The sequence below is a fragment of the Rhipicephalus sanguineus genome, unplaced genomic scaffold (assembly GCF_013339695.2).
Source record: "Rhipicephalus sanguineus isolate Rsan-2018 unplaced genomic scaffold, BIME_Rsan_1.4 Seq861, whole genome shotgun sequence".
Lineage (NCBI taxonomy): Eukaryota > Metazoa > Arthropoda > Arachnida > Ixodida > Ixodidae > Rhipicephalus > Rhipicephalus sanguineus.
In genome coordinates, this window is record NW_023616156.1 from 130,245 (window position 1) to 157,068 (window position 26,824).

Consider the following 26,824-nt stretch of genomic DNA (forward strand, 5'->3'; position numbering starts at 1 on the left):
AAGTTTAACTGTTTTAGCTAACGAAAAAAAATAAGTTAAAAGCAAAGGTTGTGGCCTCCGCGATCGGTAACGGCGCGTTTCCTGAGCCAATCACGAAGGCCACGCAAAAGTTAAATTTGCTGCTGTGTGGCGACACCAAGACTCGGCGGCGCTGCGGTAGCTGAAAGTAACGGCGCCATGGTATCATAGAGCTAGTGCTCAAATGCATGGTTTGGGCATGTCTCTATGCCAAGTCCTCGTCAATTTTTTTCTTTAATTTCCCATCTCCTTTCCTCTTTTTCTCCTCCTAACTTCCTTTCCTCTGTCTCTTCCCTCCTCCCGAAAGAGTAGGCAGGCGTTGTGCCCCTCCTAGTGGCAGTTGCCAGCCTGCTCTCTCCCTCTTTTCTCTGTGTCCTTGTGTATCTATGTATGCAAATCAAATAAATAAATAATGCATGGTTGTACCCTTGGTTGTGATGTTGGCTCTCTTTGTTCTGAGCCCTTTCAGACGCCACCTGTGAAGAACTGTCCGTAAATGCATCAAATCGATACAATGTTATTTCAAGGCACTCTTATTATATTGCAACAAAAATAATGTCGTAATCAGGCCCGTAGCCGGGGGCCTGATTACGACATTATTTACAGGCCCGTAGCCGTTTATGATGTCATCATAAACGGGTATGTGCCACAGAAATCAGGTAAATCCCATTACTCACAGACACCACTGCTCCACCAAAAAAGAAGGCAAGTCATGAACGCCCTGATTAGAAACTTTGAAACTTTATTGATTCCAACATTCCATCGTTCGGGATGCTGAGCAACGACGTATGCAGTGTTATAAAAATGTTCGTTGTCAATAACTTGACGACGCCGAGGTTTCTATATGACACAGGAAACTTATTTTGCATATTTACAACTGGGTTAGGGAGCTAAAAGAGGATCCTTCGTCTTTCGTTATTCGAGCGTCTCTGCTCAATTGCAGAGTCCCAAGAGCCCGCCACTCTCTCCCTCTCTCGTTCTTGTTAGCGCCGCCGTCCGGTCCAGCAAAGGGGCAGTACGAGCTTAGCCATAATCCCGTTCAGGGAACATTGCACAGGTGTCCAAATCACACCGCAACGACTCAAAGCGAAAGGGAGTATCTTGAACATGCAGCTCCTCACTGATTCCCACAGCGCGCGGGATCTGCCGGACTCTTTAGTTTTGCTTTCGCAGCACCTGTTGTGTTTATTTTCGCGGACGTCCGCAGTCTGTCCAATCGCCGCGTTATTCCTCCTATACTCTACTGCATGGCCCACAGCTGATCAGCTGTCATCTAGCAGTGGCGGGGGTCCGTGCAGACTTCGACGCAGCCGACGGCTCAGCGCCCGGAGGCGCGGCTCGGGTGGAAACCTGACAGTGCTCGACGACGCATCTTCCAGCGTGCTAGGCACTACAGCTGACCGCCAGCCGGCTATCACGCTTTGCCAGCTGCCGCCCGAAGTTCTCTTCCACGTTTTCCGGCACTGCGATGGTGAGGGTGACTGGCACGTAGGAGTTGGTGCGCCCTCTTGCCTTGGCGTAGCAAGAGGGTTGAGAGCTTTAGCTACAAATGATGATTGTTCTTAAGATGCTATAGTGAATGACACTCCAGCAAAAATGCGACGAGATGAAGACCAAGGCACACCAGTGGTGCGATCTTGTACGCATTCCAAATAAACACGGAGGCGTGGCATTACATCCAGCCGCACGCGAATGGCCCATTTGAACCGCGACAGACGTCACGGCTCTGCATTGACCAATCGCGTGCGGTCACGTGCGGCTGGATGTACTGCCACGCCTCCGTGTTTATTTTGTAACGCGTACAAGATCGCACCACTGTGGTGCGATCTTGTACGCATTCCAAATAAACACGGAGGCGTGGCGTTACATCCAGCCGCACGCGAATGGCCAATGTGAACCGCGACAGACGTCACGGCCCTGCATTGACCAATCGCGTGCGGCTGGATGTAACGCCACGCCTCCGTGCTTACTTTGGAACGCGTAAAGATCGCACCACTGGTCTTCTGCGTAGATTAGCCATATTGCGTGTACCTGTAAATATACTCACTCTTTTCTTCCTTGTTTCATTTTGGTGGATGGGCATGGCTAACTAATAACTGTTCAAGATAGGCAGGGTGTTTTTTTAGACAATGCATATTTTTAAAAATAAAAATCAAATGACAGTAAGGCTCCTGTCGTTTTCGCGCACGAACTCCCCGTCGAGGCGGCAGTACTTTGCCGCAGCTAAAATGGCATTGAGGTGACTAATTAACAAAAGTTCGTTAATGAACTTTTGAATTATTGACTTGAGGGCACTTTTTTATATGGGAAAGTTGTAGTCCCTCACAATTATGCCATTCCCGTTTTTTAGAAATAACGAAAGTTGCATGTAGGTTGAGATGTTCGTCATCGAATTTTAATGACAATATCGAAACTAACCGTGCCCCGCGCGCAAGAAACGCGGCCACTCTGTTACGTCAGACCGGAACTTCCCATGACGAGGAAGTGACGAAATTTGCACCAAGGCGCGTCGAGGCAGAATCTGGTCAGGCAAAGCGCAAGTAGTTTGAAATAGACAAGTAGACCGCTTATTCCTTGCGTGCGATGTGTGGCGCTTATCTGTTTCGTTCTTAAACTATCAACAGGCGCAAATAACTCTTTTGCAGGTCTGCAAAAAAAAAAAAAAAAAAAAAGGCGCCGAAGTGGCTGCTCCCGAGTTTTATGCTGTACAGTGAAAGAAAAGATAGATATCATGGTTTTCTTGCGCACAGCCCGAAAGAACTGCATGTGCCTGAATATGAGGCATTTCACAGATTTTTCAATGTTCGCGCCCCTTCCTTTTCGAAACTACTCGGTCATCTACTTCAATACTTTTTTGACACACTTACTGCCAACTATCCAGCCGTGTGATGTAGTTGCCTCGTGCTTATAAACTTTGTGGAATTAAAAAAAAAAAGTCGAAATGGGCGCAGAATTACCGTGTTGCTTCACCACAAATCAGATCGTGATATAAAAAAGCGGATGTCAAAGGGAGAGAGTAAGAAAGTGTCATTCTTTTTCTAGCAGCCAGCAGAGATTTAAGGCGCATTTTTTAGAGCGTTATTTGGAAACTTAGGTTTCGCCCGCTACGGCTACATTCAAATCACTGTAAGGCACCGAAAAATTTTTTTCTTGCCAAAATACTTTAGGAGAGCAAATGGGGCACTAGAGTGATTGTCCACGATTTTTTCGTGCCCTATGTCCACTGTGTTATAGCTTGTGTTTATACCTGTGTTTAGTCCACTGTGTTGTAGTGAAAATCGAAATGAGCCGCCCGTTTCACTGCAGTCGCCCCACTTTTTGTCCGTCTCTTTCTTCCTTTTGCCGAACTTTCCGGAACTGAAGTGTCTCGTGCTTACCGGCAAGCTGTTTTCTCCTTACACTTCTGTGCAAGCAGACAAAGCAAACGTTCATTCGTCTGACCCGAGCTTGACATGAAAGATAATTAATGATTAAACGAATGAACTAATAAATAAATAAATAAATAAATAAATAAATAAATAAATAAATAAATAAATATTCAGTATCGCTTAATGAAGGATTTCGATAGCTTGACGGTACGCCAGTAGGCGTAGCAGTTTTGAAGCTCTAACGTTTTATTTGAAATCCGGGAGGCATGGAGGCATCAAACGGCGCCGCTGAAAGGTTCATTCGCACTCGCGACAAGCGCCAGTGGCGCCATCACGTTAGTTGCAAAGCGACCGATCGCAAATGGCCGGTTTGGTAGAAAAGCGACTGCTTTGGCTCAGTCATTCGCTGCTCGATTTTTCACCTCTGAACCAATCAGGTGCGCAAGAAAAGGACGTCAGTATTTCTCCGGCGCGTTATACAAATTTATTAACGGCACTTTTGACCAGGGGAGAAATTCGGCCTTGTTGGTAAGACATTGGGAAAAAATCAGCGCAAAATGACACAAGGACGAGAAGGGAGGGCACAACACGTGCGCTTTTCAACTGTTTTGATAATTAATCCGCAATGAAAGTGTGCGTAACACCCGCCGCGGTGGTCTGTTGGTTATGGTGCTCGACAGCTGACCCGGAGGTCGCGGGATCGAATCCCGACCGCGGCGGCCACATTTCGATGGAGGCGAAATGCTAGAGGCCCGTGTGGTTAGATTTAGGTGCACGTTAAAGAACACCAGATGGTCAAAATTTCCAGAGCCTTTCATTACGGCGTTCCTCATAATCATATCGCGGTTTTGGGACGTAAAACCCCAACAGTTATTGTACACTAGCGCAACGGTGGCCCATTCATGAAATGTCCGAAGGTACTGTGTACACCACACTTCAGCGCGCAACTTTTGCAAAGCGCCCGTATCGCCAGGTCCTGCTGCGAATCGTTGTAAATGACATGTTCAAGACTGAACGCTAACGTCACGGTGTACAGCGAATCCTCTGAAACCTACGTAATCCTCGTCGATTTTACTAGGTGAATTCTAAGGGTATATCACTTATGACGCACAAAGGCCGGCAGGAAGCACGAGTGGCAGCCGCTCCGGAGGTTCGGAAGGGTCTTACAGCTTCAGAATCGTTTATGTGCTAATATTTGTATTAAGCACGTACATACGCACACACGGTGGGCACTGGCGCTATTATGTCTTTAACGCGTCAACGTTAACAGCAGTACGCGTTGGGAAATTGAACGTGCGTCTCCAAGGTTTGCAACGTTGTCTGGCGACGACCACGCGACGTATCCCGGTCGTTCTCGAACCTTGTACGAAGGTACATAGTGTACGTTTCTGTCGCGAATCTACCGCCTGACCGTCAGCAATAAAAATGCAAAAAGTGCCATTAACTTTAAAAAGCGAGTACTTAACAAAAAAAGGCACTAATTTGCAATCCTAAGGTGTTATTTCGCGCCCAAGCCTCATGTTTGATTAAAAGAACCGTGCGTAATTTCTGGAGTTACGTAGTCAAATTTTCGCAAGTGTCCACGCGTGCCCGCAAGTTAGTCAGGCGGCGTTTGTTACGTTACACGCACGAAGTGTAACCGCGACATCCAGTCATTTGGCGTGTATAGTGTTAAGCTCGCAAAAAGAAGACCATATATGTATTGTTCATACAAAGCAAACCAACCACAGAAGCTGTATTACAGCGTCCAAGAGAAAGAGCGACGAGCTCAGTGAAATGCAACCTGTTTATCATGTTATAGAGCGCAGCGAACTGCGCTAACCTTGAAACGTACTTCACTGAGACACTCACAACTCGCGTCGAAGATATTGGCCTGAACTCCTCCATTCCAATACGGTGCATTCACACGTCTTTCTTCGTAACTCGTCGCACCTCAGGACGGTGTCGCGCGAACTGAGTCAAGAACCCGTCACTCGCTCTGCTGACGCAGTGAAGTCCCTTGGTGTCGTCGGCATGTGCTCCAAGTTTATGCGGGACCAAGTGCTTGGTTACCTGAGTTGCCCAACCGCTCTCGAAGTGCTCAGCTTCGAACACATGGAACAGGTGGACGCCATCAGGCACTGCAGATCGCTCGGTGAGTTCGCTTCATTGGGTATACAGTAGAGCACTGCACGGGCCGGATTTTACGGCCCGGGCCCGGCCCGGGCCCGCTTTATGAAGCCCGAGCCCAGCCCGGGCCCGTGGTTCCAAGCGCGGGCCCGGACCCGGGCCCGAGTGTACGTGACCGAACCCAGCCCGAGCCCGGCCCGGGGCCGGGCGTACTTGACCGTACCTAGCCCGAGCCCGGCCCGGGCCCGCCGTTCCAAGCCCGGGCCCGGCACGGGCCCGGGCGTTCATTACTAAACTAATCCAGGGCGCACTTGTTCATGACCAGGCCCGACCCGGGCCCGCTAGAGAATATTAGTTGATGATGATTATTAATGATGCCGTGCGCTCTGTGGCGGGCGATCGGATGGAAAATCCGGTGTGTACTTGCATCGAAATGTTGCTTTGCCCGCAGTGGTAGCTCAGCGGTTAAGCTGTTTTGCTGTTAAGTCCTAGGATGCGGGTGCGATTCCCGCGGCCATGACGTCCGCAATTTGATGGGGGCGAAATGTAAGAACACTCGTGATTATACTTATTTTTAGGTGCACGTTAGAGAACTCGAGGTGGTCGAAATTGATCCGGTGACACTACGGGGTGCCTCGCAATCATATCGTGGTTTTGGCACGTAATACCAAGGAATATAAATGAAATGTACCGTATGTGTCAACCTCGAATAAAAGGCCGAAATCTTTATTCCTCCCATGGGAACAACCGTGATCTGGCCCATTGTTAGTGCTGTTAATATATATATATATATATATATATATATATATATAATATATATATATATATATATATATTATATATATATATATATATATATATATATATACACACGTGATCTGGCGTGTTTATACGGAAATCCACCACGATGTACTCGTTACTTTGACAAAGTCTGGTCCAGCAGACGAAACGTTAGTGAAAATATACAGTGCCAATCTGTATCTATACTGGTGAAAAAAAATTGCACTTCAACTGTTTTCTATTTTATTGCTAAGCTTTACTAAGAGCCAGCTCTTTGCACGTGTCACTTCAGCTTGGCACAGTATACCTTGGAGCTTAGACCATGCAATGCATAACGTTCGCGTGTGCTCGAAGGCTCGACTTACGCCTTGTAATGAGCGGTTCCGAGTCCGGCCCGGCCCGGCCCGCAGCCTCAAGCCCGGGCCCGGCCCAGGCCCGCGGCTTCAAGCCCGGGTCCGGCCCGGGCCCGCACTTTCGAGCCCGGGCCCGCCGGAAAACGCTTCGGACGGCCCGGGCTTTCGGGCCGGCCCGGGCCCGTGCAGTGCTCTAGTATACAGTACGGGATTGTTAGAGTGGTTACCTCTTTGCTTCTTTTAATTGCTTTCGTACAGCGTTGTTACGTTGCGAATTAACTCCGTGGCACATTAATTAAGGGGCATTAGAGTTCATTCACGGATTGGTTAATATTCTTATTGATTTTTTATTTATCTGCGTCGCCTTTGCAGGCATTACGCCAGTGGGTGAAGGGGATAGATCTACACAATTTCTATTCAATATCAACACACAAAGCGTGGTAAAATTCATCATTTGACTATAATCGTAATCGTAATAGTAGTCGACATTCACAACAGAATATGCAAAAAGGACTGCCCGTGAACCCCCCCCCCCCCTCCCCCGAGAATTGGAATGAAATGCTAAGGGTACTGCAGCACAATAAAATGTATAGATTAGATACTAATAACTAGAGACCGGATTTTAGGCAGATGCCTATTTTGTTGCTTGCGTTCTTATCGCGCCACTTTGATATTTGAGCATGAATTAGAGGCTAAGAAAGACTTTTGTCGAGTTTTTATAGTGCCTATAAATGTCTAAAATGTCAATTTTTGGCGGTTGGGCCTAAATTCTTATAAGTGCCTATAAATGCTTCTTTTCAAAATTGGCGTTTATATGAACACTATTCAACCTGAAATTTCGCTTTTGAGTGCAGTTTGAGACCGTTGTTCATATTACTTTGCAGCAATGACTGTTCAGAACTCTATGGTGTTCAACATGGTCCTCTAGTTCGACCTAAGGCTCCTCTATTTTTCAAAGGTAGCAGCAACTACACGCGCGCCTTCTCGAGGGTTCCAAGGAGTAGCGCTAGCAGACAACGCGCCGCTTGCTCCCGTGCATCTTGCAGACGCCTGAAACCAAATTGAGTGCGCGCGTGAACCGCTTAATTATTAACATCTGGGGCCTAAGATGCTCAGCAAGTATCAAACTACAGGGCAGTAACTTCAACGTGCTCGGAGCACGTTAAACGTTGAAATAAAATGCGTGCGTTTCCGAAGCAGCTTCTGAGCAATTTCCCACAGCAGCTGTTATGCAGGACATTTAATTTTTTTTTTTCGTTCTTTGCATGTTTTGACATTCAGCGTAACTTGAATTATCACTTGAAGTAGGGGTGATATTTCGGTGAGCTAATATTGCTTGTTTTATAGTTCGAAAAAAAAATAGGCAGGTTGTGAGCTTACTCCTACTTTCGGAAACCTCATTGGGTACCTAGCGCTCTTGTAGTGCGCAGTGCAAAATATATGCGCTGTTAATGATTTCATTGCGTTTGTCAGCGTTCGGACGTATTCCTATGGTTACACGGTATTTTTAACTTAGCCTATTGTGTTTTTAAAGTATTCTAATAGGTTTACTTAGGAGAAAGAGTTGCACTGCATGTGTGGAATATCAGCAACCAGAGTACATTTCAAGATCCATATAAAATATAGCATGCCCACTAGTGTCTCGCCCTTTTTAATGTTGATCTGTTTTTAAAGAAATGCATTTATTCAAAGCCGCCCTCTTTTACTACCCCCGCCGCCTCTATGTTCTGCAGATATAAAGGTACGAGGGCTATTCAAAAGTAAAGGCCGTTTGCTAATATTTAAATATTTACACGACAGAATGAAGATTTAGTTCTGCAGCGTAATCTGTTAATTCTTCGCGAAAGTACTGAAGTTGTTGTTCTGACTCAGTAGTCGTCTGCTTTTCACGGAATACAAACGTTAATGTCTGCGAAAATTGTTGCTCGCGCCTGTTCTGAAGTGCGAGCTGTAATTTGATTTTTGCTTGGCAAAGGGCTTCTCATATTTATGCGGAGTTGGGCCTAGTTCATGGACATGAAGTGATGAGTGAAGGAAAGGTCATAAAATGGTGTCCAGACTTCAGAAATGGCCGCACAAATGTGCACGACGAAGAGTGGAGTAAAAAGGCCATAATCCAGACCAATGAAACTGTCCAAGTGGATCGGGAATTGCGATTAAATCGACGAATGCCAGTTAGTCGTCTGTCGGATGAATTTCCTCTTGTCAGCCGCACTACAATTTGCACGATTGTAACTGAAAAGCTCAGATATCACAGATTGTGTGAAAAGTGGGTACTAAAAATGCTTACCGACCAACTCAAACAGCAAAGAATTCCCAGGCGGCGAACTTCTATGCAGAGAGACTATAAGCAAACTGGTGTAGCGGTACCAAAAGTGCTTAGAACTTAACGGTGATTATGTAGAAAAGTGAATTAGTTGCTAAACTAAACCAGCCAATAAAAACATTTACTAATGAATATTTATTTTTGGGGGTCCAAAGGGCCCTTACTTTTTGAATAACCCTCGCATGTTGCAATGTTAAGCGATTCATGTGGGGTATCTATACACCTACAGGCCCTAAAACCAGACTATGACCAGAAAAGCTGAGTTGCCTGTCTTTTTGTAGCTATGCAACAGAATAAAGGAGCACTTATTTAAAAATGGGTTTTATTGCAGTAATTCATTGCAAACTTTTTCTTTGGAACGTTTGTTGTAAGCACTGATTCCCCCCCCCCCCTCATTCGTTTGCAGGGTGTCTTCCGTTTCTCTTTCCTTGGCCGTATAGAGCATAGATGCTCGGTGCGGCATATGGTTTCAGTTTTTTTCCACTCGGTGTCTTGCAGTATTATTCACTTGAACTCGTCTAAAGCATTAAAGATATCACGCGGAATGCTTCAACGAAGGAGCCTTGATCGACCTCGCGCATAGCAGTATGGCAAAAAAAAGTAGTCCAAAATGGTCCTTTCCTTGTGAGCTTCTAGTGTTGAAGCCACCCCGGTGAGATAAACAAACGCAGCTGTATTGGGGTCCCGAGCTATATATTGTGAGAGATGCAGGGCGTGACTCTACAATGAGTACTACGCACGAATCCACAGCATAAAGAATGCCGAAACAATAATAGCGTTGGTGAGATAATGCTCGTGCATATGCACGATCAAAAGCACGCCGGCCAGGTGATGGGCGGCTTCAAGTTATAAACATTGCAAAATTACTTACTTCGTCGCATAGGCGGGTGTTTTATGTGGGCACAATTCATTGCGCCTGATTTTGTGGAGTCGTACCTTCCTTCAGCAGATATTGTTGGCACCGCCACCGCGAGGATCGAAAAAAAAAAAAACTTTTTGTCATCCTCCGCGCGGTGAGGCAACCGAAGCCCAGCATACTAGCCCGTCACGCTCCAAGCATTCACTTCAAACACAAAATTCCTGCGTCCACTCAAGCATCAGGTACATAGGCACTTCCAGTTGGCAACAACAATGCGCGAGGCGCGTGAAGAGGCGCCTGCTTACTAAAATGGTCCAACTCCACGCTTGAAAACACAGACATCCGTACCTAACATCGGCACGGCGCTGGCGCCGCTGGACCCTTATGGCGCGTTCACACTGAGACATTCGGCGGCGAGAGCGCGCGGAATCCGCTTCGGCGGCAGCGAGATCCGCCGGAAAAGCCCCTTCCGCGCCGATCGGTCGAGGACCGATTTTTGCGGCAGCTGCCGCCGGACTCCCTCACCGCGAACCAATCGGAACGCGAGTCGAACATTCGAAAATGGTGCCATGCTTGTGATATCGCAGTCGTCGAAGCCCGTAGCGACAGCAAATAAGTCTTTCGTGATCATCCTGTAGTTCTCGAAAATTGCCAAGTGTTGTCGCGGTTAGCATCTTTGGAATACACCATCGCGATCTCGCAGAACGGGTATCATTACCTCGGCTCCACCAAGCTTCTCGCGTCTTGCAAATCAGGGCGAACCAACCACAACTGCTTGCGTCGTTTCTGGTTCGGCGAATGCATGTTTCTCTTCGTCAGACATCGCCAGAAAGTTGCTTTCCAGCAGGCCCAGCAGTTCGACGACCCTGCTCCTGTTTATGCGCTTCGCCATAACGAAACGCGAACACAACGCAGGGCGCGTCGATGCCAGCGTTCCTTCGCGCGAAGGGACGATGACAACTAGGCGCCCTATACCTGGCGACAACTTTCTGTGGCAGCACAGCCAAGGCTACGCAGCCGAATCACGCACTTTTTTACTACGCTTCTGCATGTAGTCCGCGAACGCTAGCTTTTGTAGACTACGTAGCACAAAAGAAGACATAAAAAGAAAAGAAATAGATATTACGTTCAAGGTTGCTTGCATTGAAAGTAAGAATGATTATCTCGTAAAGGATTTGCGATTTTTGCTGTTTCGAGTTTTCGGGTTTTCAATGTCCATTTCGCATTTTCCGACCCCACTAAACAACAATGGCGTCGCTCGGTTGCGACAGGTGCTCATCGAAACTTGTAAGTCAACATAAGCGCCTGTTCGTTAGCTAATCTGTGTTCATCGACCAGAAAGAAACGAAGACAGCGGTGCGTTGTGAATTATTTTGTTGATTTACCCATACTGTCAGCGAGAAAGAAGTGTGCAAGTGATATCACCAGCCCAAGTGGGTCTCTGATCGCAATAGCTACCTTGACGATGACGCCGGCGAACTGCAAGTCTAGCAAGAACAACCGCTTGAAAGCAAAACTGCGATTGGAAACAGTACGTAAAATAAGCGGCCCATTTCATAAATTGCGTTGCATACATGGTCGATATTTCGGCTGCCTGCTATTGCTGATACAATATCGCTGTATATTGTGTACTGTAACACCTTGCCCGTCGGCGTCTACGGCGGGAGGTGTTTTTGGCGCTTTGCGATGAGAGCGATTTACGGGGACCCAGGCACGTAGGCAAGGGGGGGGCCCGGGGGGCCCGCCCCCCCCCCCCCCCCCCCCGAAATTGTCCGGCCTTCTACATTCCCGGGCAACTTTTGTTTTATTTTTGCCATGGAAAGACTTTCTTTCGAACAATTAGGCCTTGGGCCCCCCCCCGAAAAAAAATTCTGGCTACGTGCCTGCGGGGACCAAATCACCCGTGCACAGCTTCGCCTCGACAACAGACGCTTTCGTGTCTAATATGCCATTGGCAGCGTGATTTTCAATGTGCAAAAAAAAGCGTTCTTGACCATCGGAGCAAGGAGCGCGTTTCAGCCGCTCGTAATTACAAACGTGAGACGCCCGCTCCTGACCGGTCGTGGCCAAGATATCTGCGGCCTCTCGATGCCTTCGCGTCCCCTGACAAAACGTCAGCGTCTCCAGAAAGTTATTGCGTCTCTGAATGTAGGAAAACGACGATGTCGACCCTGTATGCACCGAAATTCAGGAAATAGCTCGTTGCCTTTACGTAAGGTTTCCAATTGCGCAGTTACTGCTGGGCCATGCCCTCTTTATTTCTTTGAAAAGTAAAACCGACCGCTTCAATAAAGCTGATTCCTGCGTTCCTTCACAATACAAAATATTTTATCGCTTTCCAAAAAAAAAAAAAAGAAGAGTAAACAATACTAAAACGGCACACTCGCTTAACACGCGGACTTGAACCACTAGCACATTAGCGATATATAATTTGATTTGCAGAAGCGCTCATCAATGATTCCAGGTATTTCGAATACATCTGTGTGTAAACTATCTGCATAAATTCCCAAATAACGTCATAAGCTGTGGATATTCGTATGAAAACGCGCGTGTTGTATGCGCTTGCGAAACCAAAACCGAAATCGCCGGCGAACGAACTACTTGGCGTAGTAACACATGTGCAGAAGCTCCGCCCACGTAGCGTTGGCTGTGCTGCCACAGAAAGCTGTCGCCAAGTATAGTTTCGGCGGTGCGTTTGCTAAGCAGTGTGAACAATGTGGAATTTCGGCGGCGCGCGAATTCCGGTCACTGTGGCCGGCGGATTCCCCAGTGTGAATGAGCCTTTAGAGCGGAGCGCGAAGGTGGAACGGTCACGTGTCGCCAACCAGCCTATCGCAGGGCGCGGCGGCTGGATCAAAAGGTTTCGCTACTTTTGAATGATGGAGGGGCTTTAGTTCGACCAACTTTCGAAAAACAACTGCTAGCATCGGTGAAATGGGACGCGCCGACCACCATACGCTGCCGCGCTGACATTGCGCGAGCGGTTGGCGAATGCGAAAGCGTGGAGAGCCGTCAGGGGAAAGGAGAGGGAAGAGCAAATGTGATGTGCACGCTTTGTGTTTGTAATTTACTTAAGGTGGTCATCAACACGGGAGAAATCGACCCCACGCGATTAGAGCCAGATTAGTCATGTCGAAAAGAAAGAGACCCAGGAGAGTGTTTACTCAACAGGGTACACTAGACTCGTCACGCTAGAGAATAAGAGAGACCGTTTTCTGCGAACCGTGCGGGAGAAAGGACAATTGCGCGCATATATGTTCAACTGTTGGCGCCTGTGTGGCATCATAAACAATAAGGTTTTTCTGCTTTCCTGTCGTAGATACAGGTCGCTCACGTCTTTGTTTTGAAATTTCCATTTATGTAAAGTTTTACTGGGCCTACATTTATGACGTTGGAGGCCTAAAAAGTGTTTACCTGCCTATTTTCGGCGCCTAAAACGTTGTTTTGCCTGCCTATTTTTGGCGCCTAAAATGCGCATTTTTAGGGCCTAAAAATCCGGCCTCTACTAATCACTAACAACAGAAACATCATATCTGGTCTTATGACCATGAAATAAAGAGAGGAGTACCATAGAGCGCATATGTAGTGTCACTCAACTGTTTACAAAGTAACAAATAAAATGAATTAAGACCTCCATCTATTGCTCCAGGGGTGCTGATGAAGAGGGTCACCTTCTTGTTTCCGATAATGGCACGACTGCGCACCATGCTGCCGTTCATCGAGAAGGTGAGCTTACTATGCATCGCCGGCCCCTGGCTACACCAGAATGTCTGTCTGTCGACATCGTCATAGTGACAGTGGAGTGCATATACCGCAGTTTGTGGGCCGGCCGAAGCTCAATCTGAACGAGCCAGAGCAAGACTTGGACGCCACGTGTCGGCGGTGGCACCAGTACGGCGCCTTTGTGATGAACGCCATACTCGGCTGGAGGGACAGCGATTGCGATGTGGTCTACAGCGTCCTCGTAGGGCTGCTACGCACGCGCCTATTCACCGCCAGGGTGCTCGGGGCAAGGTGCGGTGAGTGTCACCATCATACGCAGTGCTACGTAATGCGGGCCTTTTCAGCGATACTTTATTGATATACTGGAGGTGCTAGCCTGGCTTGCTACTAAGACGCCGCGGGATAACTACTGCAGGGGCGTAGCCAGAATTTTATTATTCTTTTTTCTGGGGCCGGGGGTGGGGTGTCGGCCCTTTTTGTGCGTGTTCGTCGATTGTTTGTGTGTAGTGTACTGCGTGTTATACTCATACAAAATGTAGAAATTTCGGGAGGGTTTCGAAGCTTCCAAACCACCCTTCTCCCCACTGGTTATGCCACAGAACTGCGGTATATACAGTGAGCACATAGGAGTTGCGCCCTTACGTATGTGCTCGGACACAAAAGTCCACTGGCGTATCCAGGGGCGGGAAGGGGGGGTGTTAACACCTCTCCCCCACTCCCCGAAAATTTTCAATTTTTTATGTGCATGTATACACTCACACATACAAATATACGCGCTCACCGACACCCCCCTCCCTTCCCCCGTCCCAGAACGAAATTTCTGGCTGCGCCCCTGGAGAAGTCAGGCACAGAAGAGTTGTGGTCAAGATATTGTTGTGCATGTTGTGTGCTTCGATGAAGAGACACTGAAAGTCTGTCTATCTGTCTGTCTGTCTGTCTGTCTGTCTGTCTGTCTGTCTGTCTGTCTGGTAACAACATGACATAGCATGACACGTATGACAGGTCATAACATGAAGACCATGTGATGCATGTCATGATATACATGACGACACAGCCTTGGTGCTGTCGCGGCCGTTTCATTAAGTTGATATATATCAGAATTGGCATGGCATGGTATGAGTGTATGACGAACATAAATGGCAGGCCATAACATGGATATCTTATCACGAACGCCATGATACGCGACACGGTGTTGGCGCTCTCGCGGTGGCTTCATTAGTTTGAAGTAAATCAAAATTGGCATGATGTCACATTAGTGTACGACCAACATGAATTACAGGTCGTGACATAAAAAAGCATCACGCGCATGCACGTCACGTATGTACATTATGACATACATGACAGGATGCCGTTGTGATGTAAGGTGGCCGTTTCATTACCTTGAAGTGTATTAGAACGCGCATCGAACGCCATGCGAACGACAGGTGGCAACATGCATGTTCATGTCATCTGTGCCGTAGCATGAATCACACAAATGACATGATGCAAACGTCTAGAAACCGTCGTGGTCGTTTCATTAGCAAGGTATATACTAGAATGCACATGCAGGCGTGACAAACATGCGATAGTGAATGACATGTCATCACATCAATGTTATGGCTTGTCTCAAAGCGAAACGATGCGGCGTATGCAGCTCTTTGCCGATTGCTTCGCGTAACAACGATTTCTATAGTGCGCGGTATCTGCCGGATTTTTCATTTTCACATCTTTTATAGCTTACTACGGCTTCGCTCGCGGTCACATTAGCCTTTTCGGAGTTTCATGCATGTCTAATTTATTAATTGACTCGAGGTTAATTTTCAAAAAAAAATATTTCTTTATGAATAGAATGGAGCCGGAGAAATCGTTTTCTGAGCAACCAACTTTACTGATTTCGAGGGGTTATGTTGCCTTGAAAGAAGTTAATATATAGCGACATTAGAAAGCGCGTTTGTTTAAAAATTCATGAAAATTGCGAAACTAAACAGAGCTTAGCTATGGAGTCTACAGCTGTGTGACTCAAAAATGATAAACACGATATCGCAATTCTGTAAGCTGCACAGGCATGCAATAAACATCTAAGGCGACCAAAACTAACTTTTTTGCGTGACTCTAAAATATTCAACTGATATTTACGTCCGATTTCTGCGAAACCCTCGTCAACTTGGTAACAGTTTCACGCATGCTTTCGATTTTTATATGATATTTCTCCGCTTTATACGACCTAAAGCACGTCGTCCGCATGATTGCTTTTGGTGCAGAGTGACGAATTTACAAACTTGGTGAATGTATTAACGCAACAGCGTTGAAGAGCTCGTTTCGGAGAAATTCCGGTGTCGGCGGCGGTGTTGTTGGCCTTGAGCGAAAAGGCGTTTACCTACCGAGAGCGAAAAATCACGAAAAATGCAAGCAATGAAAGCCATGGCTTCGAGCCGGAATCGAACCCAGGCCTTCTGCGTGCCAAGCTGGCGTCCTACCACAGAGCCACGCCAATGCTAGGAACTGCTTCGAAAAAAAAAAAAAACTTTGCACGTGTCATTCATTGCGAGGAGTCGTGTTAACATGCGTAAAACTGCGTGGCAGAAGCATAAAATCGCACCGGGTGTCACATGATCTAAATTGCACAACGACTGAGGTGTTTAAAGGCCCACCCATTACAAAGCTCTCAGGCATAATTAATCATCGTTATCACCAACAGCATTAACAAAGTGTGCAGATGAGTAAATCCACGCAATGCCTTAAAGGGACACTAAAGAGAAACAATGAATTGGTTTAGATTGATAAAGGGTGATCGGAGAACTCTTGTGTAGTTTATTTCACCACCATAAGTTTATTATTAGAGGAGAAAACCAAGTTCAAAGTTTCATTTTTAAATTTCGCGCCGAACTTTGTAATTCGTAAAAGATTTCAAAGAGCATTTAACGTATTTTGGCGCCACTGGCTCGACGAAATTTTCACAAACTCGTTATGTCAAGTCTCTGGTCCCCTCAGAGGACAATGTACTTCGATTTAACCGATTAGGAACTACGTAGGCCCAAGCAGGCGCCGTCAAAAATATGTGACGTCACGGCAAATGGTGCGGGAATTCCAAGGTGGCGTCGCCACATGTATTTTCTTTTTGCGCGTTTTCTCGCTTATTAAGCGTCTTCTCGCAGCAAGCGTGGTGTTTTTGGTATCGTGGAAGACTACTTTACTAATGGGAGAAAAATCGTTTTGCTCTTTAGTGTCCCTTTAATGACAAGTAGTGGGTACTTTCCTAATTGGCAAAATGATGAATTATGGTGTGGTGGACACTTCGCAACTGTACTTTCAGTAGGCAGTAGGCTTTCAGTAGATTCTACGCTATTGCTTCGAGCGCGATCGCATTAGGTCCTGAAAGCTGATTCGAGGAGCTATCAGCTAGTTTAGTAATCTTCGTCCCCCAACGCCACCTACACTGTAGGGTAGCACACCGTATGCTTATTCTGGTTGGTTTCCCTGTTTTTCCCTTTCTTTTATCTCTCTATTTCTCTCTCGGGAGCGTCGTTTGAGCAGTCGCATAGTGCCGTATCGTGGAGACCACCTCTGGTAGGTTAGGTACATGCGCGCACAGCATATTGGAGTCCGCTCATCGTCTGCCACATTGAAAGTCGAGCATTCGAGAAATAATAATAATAATAATAATAATAATAATAATAATAATAATAATAATAATAATAATAATAATAATATCTGGGGTTTTACGTGCCAAAACCACGATATGATTATGAGGCACGCCGAAGTGGAGGGCTTCGGGAAATTTGACCATCTGGTGTTCTTTAATGTGCACTAACATCGCACGGTACACGGTCCTCTAGCATTTCGCCTCCATCGAAATGCGACCGCCGCGGCCGGGATCGAACCCGTGACCTTCGGGTTAATCGACAAACGTCTCTCTGTTTAGGGAATAAGAATAAGGGGAAAGCCATCTTCTTTTTGTATTCATCCCCACCGAGAGCTTTCTGCCCACCTTTGAACAAGCGGCGATGTCGTGCGGTGACGTCATCGCGTGATGTCATGTCATTACGTCGTCGTGACGTCATGATGACTTCACTGGGCGACGTCATTACATAATGATAATTTTTTGCACCACACATGTCGACGCCGACGGTCACTTTTCGCGTTTGATGAGGCATCTAAGGCTTTCGCCTTAGTGAAGTGCAGTCGGATGAATGCGTGGCTTGCAGGATACCTGCTGCACGAGGAGTTCGTGCTCCGGAACTTTCTTCAGTGCCTGTTCCTGTCCGAGGTCGTACTCGATCAACGCTGCGCCTGGCTGTCGAGGCTGCTGCAACGATGGCCGACGGTGCTCCGCGCCAGGCTACTGTTCATCATCTACGGGCCCTGCCATCACGGTGAGTGCCCTCTCTAGCCCACCTTTCGTGGCAAGAGTGGCCGGCGGCATCGCAAAAGCGTAGTTTTTTTCTAATAAAACCTTACTTGATATATGTATTTTTCACCCCTTGTACATATATATATATATAAAAATTCAGTCATAAAGTCGGAATAAGTAAGTGATCTATCAAAACAAGAACAAACGAACACTACGATTTTTGAAGAACTTCTTGTTGGGCGAGTTGGTGGATGTCTATGGTGGGAAACGTTGCGCATTCAGTCCGACGAACTCGGAAAGAAATTTCTGTCCACTTACAGAAAGAAAAATATTTTTTTTTCTGTCCACGTAATTTTTCCAATTCGTCCGACTGTATGCGCAACGGTTCCCACCATTGAACACTACGTTTCTTTATTAAAGCGGACTTCCCCTCAATAGTACATTTTACGTGGCGAAGCATACTTCAACAAACGAAACTATATATTGTTGGGTATCGGGTGTCTCAGCTTGCGGCTGCATCTGCGCAGAGCCGATAGACGGAGCGGACAAGGTGACGGTGAGTAAGACAAATTTATATACATATCAACAGGGGCGTTACATATTCGGCACTGGGGCCGACAGCTCATGGGGCTCGCACTGAGGTGCGACGACGACCCGGGATTTCTTCGTTCGCTGTCCCTCTCCCCGCGTAGCTTGTTTCTTTTATAGCCCTGGCCGACTCCTTGCATCAGCCAGTAGTTCGAAGCCTCCAATCAGGAACCGCCGTTAGTCGCTGGCTGGAGTCGGATCCGCGGATGAGAGGGCTTGCCGCACGTTGCGTCAGGCGCATCGCAGGAGTTGCCGGGGGTTGCATGAGACTCCCGCCTTGGTTGGCACCCGTTTGCATCAGGCACCTCGCTGGTGTTGACGTTGGTTGCATCAGACAGTGTGTCGATGTTGACGCCGCTTGCGTCAGACGTTCTACCAGCTTGAATGCCTTGCCGAAGCAAGGAAGCTTGGATTGGGAGCCCTGGCATAACAATATGAAACTGGTGTTACCAAAACGAGAAGCTATTCCTACAGCTTTGTTTCGACAGAAATGCTTTACGTTTCTACGCCATTTGAACGCAAACCAACTAATCTGTGCCCAGGACCAAGCCGCGGTAGTTCAGATAGCAAGTTAGGAGAATTATCGTGTTCCATGGACACCAACAGCTCGCCTGCTGGCAACTTCCCTGCCTGAGCCCTCGGCAATCCGCCTCTTTCATTTTCCAGTGCTACCCTCTGCCGTTTTGGTAGGGTTTTGGTAGGGGCCGGGGCAACCGGTACGGCCAGAAGGAAAGCCTCCGAGATGAAGAGACGTTTCGCGACTTTTCCGCTAGCGGAGAGCGCATGCGCCGTGACACCGTGAAAAAAAGAAAGGTGGATTCATCAGGTCTGGTAGCTTACGTTACTGCGGCGTAATTTTAACACGATCGTGTTAAAGAGCTCGTGTCGCAGAAATTCCGGTGTCGGCGTCAGTGGGTGCGTTCCAATACTCACCGTAGACAGCTAAGTGGACTGCGGCCATCTTAAGTCCCATTCCAATTCTCACGTAGCCGGCAAAATAGACAGCTTCAAGAAGACAGCATCGGAGACAAAAACGATGCAGGCTACTTTGCTGTCCAAACAAGATGGCGGCTCAGCGAAATGCTTGCGTAGCTCGGATCTCGCCGGTATGGTCGTCTGTACACCATTAGGCGCTTTTCCAGACTCTCAATGTCAGCTAAGTTAAATTTTTCATTGGTTTGAACACGAAAGAGGTTAAAGAAAGAACATTTACGTTTGTTTTTCTTAGCTTTCTCTCCTCGACGCGAGGTGGCATCACGTCGCGTAGACGTCTTCTAGACGCGTTCCATTTCTCGGACAACATGAGCTCGATGCTGTCTTCTAAGCTGTCAGCGTAGGCTGTCTACGATGCTGTCCAGAATTGTCGTTGGTTGTGAGCGAAAAATCGGCGTTGTCCGTGAGCGAGAAATCGAGATAGAAGCGAATAAACAATAAAAAAATCTTCGGCTCGAGCGGAAATTAAACCTAGGCCTTCTACTTGGCAGTCAGGTGTTTTACCACAGAGACACGCCTTTACTTGAAACTGCTTCAGAAATAAACCCTATACACGTGTTATGTAGTGCCTGTGCGAGGAGTCCCGTTAACATATACAATATTGCGTAGCAGAGCGGTAAAATTGCACTAGGCGTCACACCATCGGAATTGCGCAACAAGTGGGTGGTTTGAAGACCCATTACAAAGCTCTCAGGCGGAGCTAACCATCATCAGCAGCAACAGCATCCAACAAGGTGTGCAGCTCATTTGCAATATGATGAGTTAAGTATGGCCTAGTGGGCACTTCGCAACTGCACTTGCAGTAGGCATTCTAGGCGAGTTTGAAACCATTGTTACGCGCACAACGTTTCTTCCCTCGCGACACGGTTGAGGTTTCCACTTAGAAGCGAAGCCTGGCAAGCGAATGAGAAGACGATGCCGGAACGGAGCATGCTATCGCGTTCTACTCTTAAAGGCGAAGCTCAAGCGTCCTCAAGTTTTTGACACCGTTCTATACACGCGCTTAATAAGATTTTTGTAGAATCTTTGTGAATGCGAAGCACTGATTTGTCTATTATAGGAACGAAAGGGAAACTCGAGGCCGCCCGGGGCCACAAGTTTTGTCGCCGGTGGGCGCACATGCGCCGCCACTGCTTTGACGCCTCCCTCCTTATTGCTTCACTCTCCGGCACGTGTGCGCGCGCCACAAGTACACCTGCATCGGTTCCACTGTATGTGCGCGTCGACAGCTCGCAGGGAGTCACGTTCAATGAACCGCATATTCCCCTGGTTTAATGGACTTGGCGGAGTGCTGTCGCAATTACATGCGGGGTCGAAATGCATACAGGCCCTACATATCTTGACTGATCGAAACGCCGCTCTTTATTTGTGTCGGCTATTGGCATGCTATCTGTTGTTCGACAGCAGGCGCCGACATCTCCGAAGAGAGTGAGCACAGGCATCAGTATTGAAAGAGGGTGCCTGTTAAAAAGACAACTTCACGCTCCGCTTCTGAACCCTCCTTGCCGCGCACGACTGCAAGATTTGGCTGAGATGTTCATAGCAATGTTTGCTTTCCGCAGGATATGTTATTTCACCCAGCCCGAGGGATGGTTCGTGACCCCTTTAAGGCAGTGACCACGACGGCTTCACGACATATATACCAAGTCGTTAGTTTTGTTCAAGGGACGATATCAACGAAACCTATGTCATACCATCCACGTCGTGATATGTAGTTCATGTATGCCGCACACACAACTCATGTGATGCACATTATCGCATTAGTAAGATAATCAAACGGCCACCGTGACACCACGGTGGCACCTTGTCGTTTGCATGTCATGATATTCGAGTCACAACCTGTCATCCATGTTCGTCATACACTCACGTCATGTTATGTAAATTTTGGTAACCTCAGGTTAACGAGACGATCACGAGAGCTCAAGATGTAGGCGGCGAGATCGATACAGACGATATGTTTTTGGTTCTCCGTGCAATATTCTTCGCGATTGTATGTTTCGTTGTCAGCCAAGTCAGGGCTTAACCATATCTCGGTGAATGTAAGAACATGTGATTGACTATCATAAAAAACTGAGAGCCCTTCCACTACTGTGAAGATAGAAGCCATCGGCTGCGGCTGCACGTTCTGCGGCCACTGCTTGACGTCGTTCTCGCGCCAATTCGCCCTTCTGTGCGCGTTGGCGCTCCTTCAATTTCCGCTATTCTTCCTCCGAGCGAACGACACGCGTCCGCCTCAAAGCGAGTCCAAAGGGCAACTGCTGATAACATGCTAGCGCTATATCTACATCACGAGACAAAGCGGCACAACGATTAGTGGAAGTGCCGCCGCCGAGTATCCCGACACTTGTGAAAGAGGCATCGGCAGTGGCGAGGGAGACCCGTGGTGAGGGCCGAGGCGGTGATGCGCGAGGAGCGAGGGCACCGAAAATTGTTGCTCTACGCGTCTTCTGTCTACAGACCCGATCCTCCGGAACCTAGCCATACAGTTTCGCGTTAATACAAGAGACCATATGACGTCTAGAAAGAATGCTTCATCTGTTGGTGCATGATATTGATAACGATGTAGGTGTACGTGAAATCTGGGCCTAGCAATTTATGATTACATGCACGCGTGGTTACTTCTAGCTGTCCGCAATATGTCACAACTGCGTTAGTAGCGGTATCCTATACACCAGAGCACGCCTGTCTCGCACCCAGGCTGCCCAGGCTGCTGGCGAGCCGAGCGGATACTCTCGCACCTAGACGCCGGGCTTCCCGGGGCTGCCAAGGCGCGCGCGGGCTGCACCAAGTAACAGGGCAAGCTGCAGTTCCGAGGCTTTAAAGTGCGAAAGAGTGCCCGTTCACGCCGCTTCAGCGTATAAGAGCTCGTCTGGGCACTACTGCGTCGTCTTTGGATGCCAAAACAAGCTGTGCAACAAGAGGATATTAGCGTTGTCTGCGACGATTACGACGCGCCACAGAAATAGTGCCGGTGCGGTGTTTTCAGCTTCGCCCGCGAGTGGATAACTGTGATTCAAGCAAAAAAACTAGGAGCCGAGTGAAAATGCGCGAGTAAGTACACTAACAGCGTGTATTCTGCAGTGTGATGCCCACCTATTTCATTTTGCGAATCTAATTTGCGTGACACGCAGCTGGCTTGAAGGCAGGCGTGAGCTTTGTGTGGGGGTGCACTTCATACCTTTGAGCGTTTCCTTTGACGAAAATCTAGGGCAAGGTAGTGCTTTCAAGCACAAGCAATCAGCATGCCTTGCCACTTTCAACGTATTATTAAGCTTTAGTGCTTTTGATGGCATCCACGCCTTCGAGATTTCGTCTTCAAAAGGTAATAAATGGCACGGTGCTCCTCAACAGCTGGCCAGAATTTCGTGCTTTCATTTCAGTGTTTGATGTCCCCAAATTTATTTGGACACGAGGCATCCAGCTGCACATAATACATATATTGGCACGTAAGTAAACAGTACTCGCGCCAGTGTCCTTTACGTCGCAGGCGTAGCTAACCGGCTTAACTAAGAGTAGCACAGTTTCGCTTGTAAAGCACCATCGTTACAAGATTAAAATCGCGCAGGTAGCTTCCAAAAGGGATCGCTGAACGGTACTTCAGGTTATACTCTCTGATAGCACGCTTTTGTGAGCAAGACGCATTATTGTAAGAGCGCCCGTGAAACAAAAATTACGTTCCGCGAAACTACCCGTAAAGCGTACTCTAATTATTACGCGATGCATGCTGAAATGATGAGCTTTCACAAAACTTTGTGCACAACTTGTAATATGGGCAACAAAACATCGTTTCACTCTTTCGCGAGCTGCACTGCAATTATGATTCACGCGTACTACAGCGAGAAGTTTTTTTACAAATGTAACAGCGTACGTAGCTGACGAGGTTGCTTCCGCAGCCCACTCAGCACGTACTGTATACATTGTGGACTTGCATGAGCAAGGTGTTCTTGATGTTCCAATATAATCAGCGAAAATGTCCAGGCTAGAAAAGACGCGAAACACGCTCTCCGACGGGCTGAGTTTTCGGAAGTTTCACGTTTGCTCTGTGTAGCGTCTGCTGGCGTGGCAGCCCGCGCGTGTTGTTTCGTCGCGTGTGCGATAGATGGCGCGACGTGCGATGCAAATATGGCGATGCGCATGGAATTCGCTGTGTTCTGGTCTATAGCCAGGTTACATTCTCGATGCGCGGTTTGTCTACAGAAAGCCTATACAAAGAGGTTATTTTCAAAATGAGACACACCCGGAAAAATAAACTAGAGTAAGTTTGACGACAACGAGAAGCACGTCTACTTTTATTTCATATTAAAAAAATCTGCTAATCAAGATTGCTCAATTTCCTCTTGAAACGACCATTTAATTAATTTGGAAATTAAAACACCATCTCCCGCTAAAGGGGACCATGAGTCGATGCGAAGCAGCGTTTCGGCATGTCGAGCCCGCGTTTCAGAGGGGCAGTGGAGAGGGAGAGAGGGGGAGTGGGGAGGGGTAGAGATATAGTGAGAGGAGGTGTGTGGAGAGGGTGTGCGCACGCGCAGTAAGGGTGGTCACACCGCACACCACCACCACCACCACCGGATTGAACTCCGCCATAAGATGCTTCGCATCTAATACTGCTATGCTGGACCTGCTTGGGTCAGCATGGGCCAGATCCACATAAGCGACGGACGTGCTCCACGTGGGACCCAGTTACCTTGTCGTCGTACTTTCGTTCCTACTGAAAGCGAACGCCACAAAACGTGCTGCTTCTTAAAGGCTGCACTGTGTGTGGGGGGTGGGGGGTAAGGAGCGCCCAAGGTAAAGGATCGGCGTATTTTAGAGATAAACACGCCTCTGTATACACGCAGGCGAGATCCTGTGGGCGCTGCCAGCGCATCCACACACGACGGCGTGGTCTCCGCTGCTGCGCGTCGCGCTGGCCGAGATGGGAGCGGCGCTGGCTAGCCTTTATTGGAGCTTGGGCGACACCATCGACATCATCGAAGAGCTGTTCGGTAAGCGTATGAGCACTAACGCGGCGGCCTTAATGAGGAGCAAAAGAAGTGGTAGAGGCAGGGAGAAGTTACGATGCAACAGTAAAGCGATCAAATACATTTTTTGTCCTGTACGCAGTACGTTGTCGATACAGAGCACTGCGCGCAGGAATATAAGTGTTCGCACAAAACATTCTTGCGTAAACATATTTTGCGCATTACCATTCACTCCACATTCTCTTCAGAACGGGGCTGTAAGTTTATGTCTGTTAAAGTTCGGCAGGCATCTGATGGCGGGCATGGCACCCTGTTTTATGTCCACTGCAGGACGAAGGCACCTCCCAATGATCTCCAATTTACCCTGTAACGTGCCAGCTGAGTTCGTTGTATGCCTGCGAACTTACCAATTTCGTTCGCTCCGCCTGACTCGCTGCCGTCCTCGGCTGCGTTTCCCATACCTTGGTAACCATTGCGTTGCCTGAATTGACCACCGGTTGTCTGTGCTACGTGCGATATCTGCCGCAGGGTGATTCCACGAGAGATCGAACATGCATGACCGGTCAATATTTTTTCTTTTGTCTGGGTTTTTAAAGTGTTATGTGGGCACATTCAAAGTGCACGGAACCCAAAATTTCGTTTACAAAAAACGCTCCCAGCGCCCCCCCCCCCCCAAAAAAAATATATTTGAAGGTGGCGGCGCGGGCGTCCGGGCGTCCTGTTTTTGCTCGCCGCAGTATTTTCGGATTTCACAGCCGAATTTAACGCGAACTGTAAACGTTGTGTCGAAAATGTTTCTGGCGGTTTTAGTACACATTACTGTGAATTATATCAATGCTTTTTTTATGTCCTAAAAAAACAAACTTGAAGGCAAAAAATGGCAAACTCGGCCCAAATAAAAAAAGTTTGCCAACTTTGATGCGCCTTTGCGCGTTTCCTATTTCACACAGAAACTTCAAAACATTGTCAAAGGCCTTTGCAACATTTCTGGGTAAGATTGTTTTCCTACAGGCAGCGTAAAAGGAGAAAAAGATAGTTAAAGAAGCTGGTTTTTTCAAAAAAGCTCATTTTCAAGAAATAAAAAGAAAACTTCGGTTTCAATTTAAACGAAATTTTTTTATCGAGGAGCACTTACGTCAGTCAAAACACTCTTTCAATATCATATGACCTCGTTTGCTTTGTTCACGAGATATAACGGGCCAAAATTGCCCTTGCTCTGTATGTGCTCACTTCAGCGCCAGTGATGGCTGTTATCAGCTTGTATTGTGCGTAAATATACAGTTTTAATTATTTTGCTGCAGCAAAACTTTGCTCTGGCGGCTTGTCTTCAGGAAAAATGTATTCTCAGACTTTATTTGTGTCTTTGTCTTTGTGCGTTTATTTTATTTGTGCCCGAGGCGGTTTGCGTTGAATTTGTCTCCTCGGAGATAGAACGTGATGAAGTAGATTTGATGGTGGTGCTTTAAGGCAATGCATTATTTGTATACCGGGTGTTTTTTTTTTTTTTTTAAGTACGGAACCTTTTAATATCGCCTTTGACTGATAGCATAATCGCAGTAATTGAGATCGATTACTCCAAGTGACGGACTTGCGCGAGGAAAGCAGATACACAATTGTCTTGTTATCGCTAATTATCTTCTTAAATAATTACCTTTCGGCGCATATTACGATTTGCGAATTGTATCCAGTGGCGTGTCCAGATTGAACGAATTCGAAGGATGGCACCAGTTCCGAGATATTAATTCCGAAAGTGTGCGATTAAATACGTGGGTATTGCAGTCGCTTTTGCGCTTAATGCAAAAAAAAAAGCAGCGCTATAATAAAAATAATGTAACTGGAAAAACCACGCATCTTTATCGCCCAGTTTGATGGCACGTATACTGAATCCACACCACCCGTCAGATTTCATCCCAAGTTAATGTGCCTTGTAATGTAGCTGCTAAAAAGGTCATTACGCAATCTTGGACGATTAGTGAAACATGCGTTTCGAGTTTTTTTGCAAGTAACATCCGCCCTTCAAGCTCAAGAACTGCAATAGCCCTGTCCTGTCAGCGGCGATACTTGAAAAAAATTGACTTGTCTTTAAAAGGCACTTTAGAATATTTCATGCGAAGTTCCGCTATTCGCTAAGGTGCCTGTGTGCATGACCAAGCGGTGCATCGTGCATCGCGAAGCAGTTAAGCTTAGTACTCTGCGAATTCGCTCGTCGATGGAAAGGCCCATTGCATGCGCATTGTACCTGATAAACGTGCGTGCGGATGACGACGCAGTGATGTGCCGAGAGTGGCTGCCACTGAACCGTGCCATGTTGCTGACCTACTGCGGAGTGGACATATGCGTGACAGTCATCGCTTCCAAAATCAGGGAACGGCATGAAGATGAAGTGGCCGGCCTCCTATACAACCTGATCTTG

The 26,824-nt window shown here is 47.4% G+C and overlaps 1 protein-coding gene across 1 annotated transcript; it reads left to right on the plus strand.

Annotated features, from left to right (window-relative positions):
* Positions 1-1,169: 1,169 nt before the first annotated feature.
* Positions 1,170-26,824, plus strand: LOC119378537 (F-box only protein 47-like; the record flags this gene model as incomplete). Its single annotated transcript, XM_037647640.2, has 7 exons — positions 1,170-1,489; positions 5,377-5,520; positions 13,463-13,539; positions 13,631-13,832; positions 17,721-17,888; positions 24,289-24,435; positions 26,682-26,824. Coding segments are annotated over exons 2-7 (858 nt in total), but the record flags the coding sequence as incomplete, so codon positions are not given.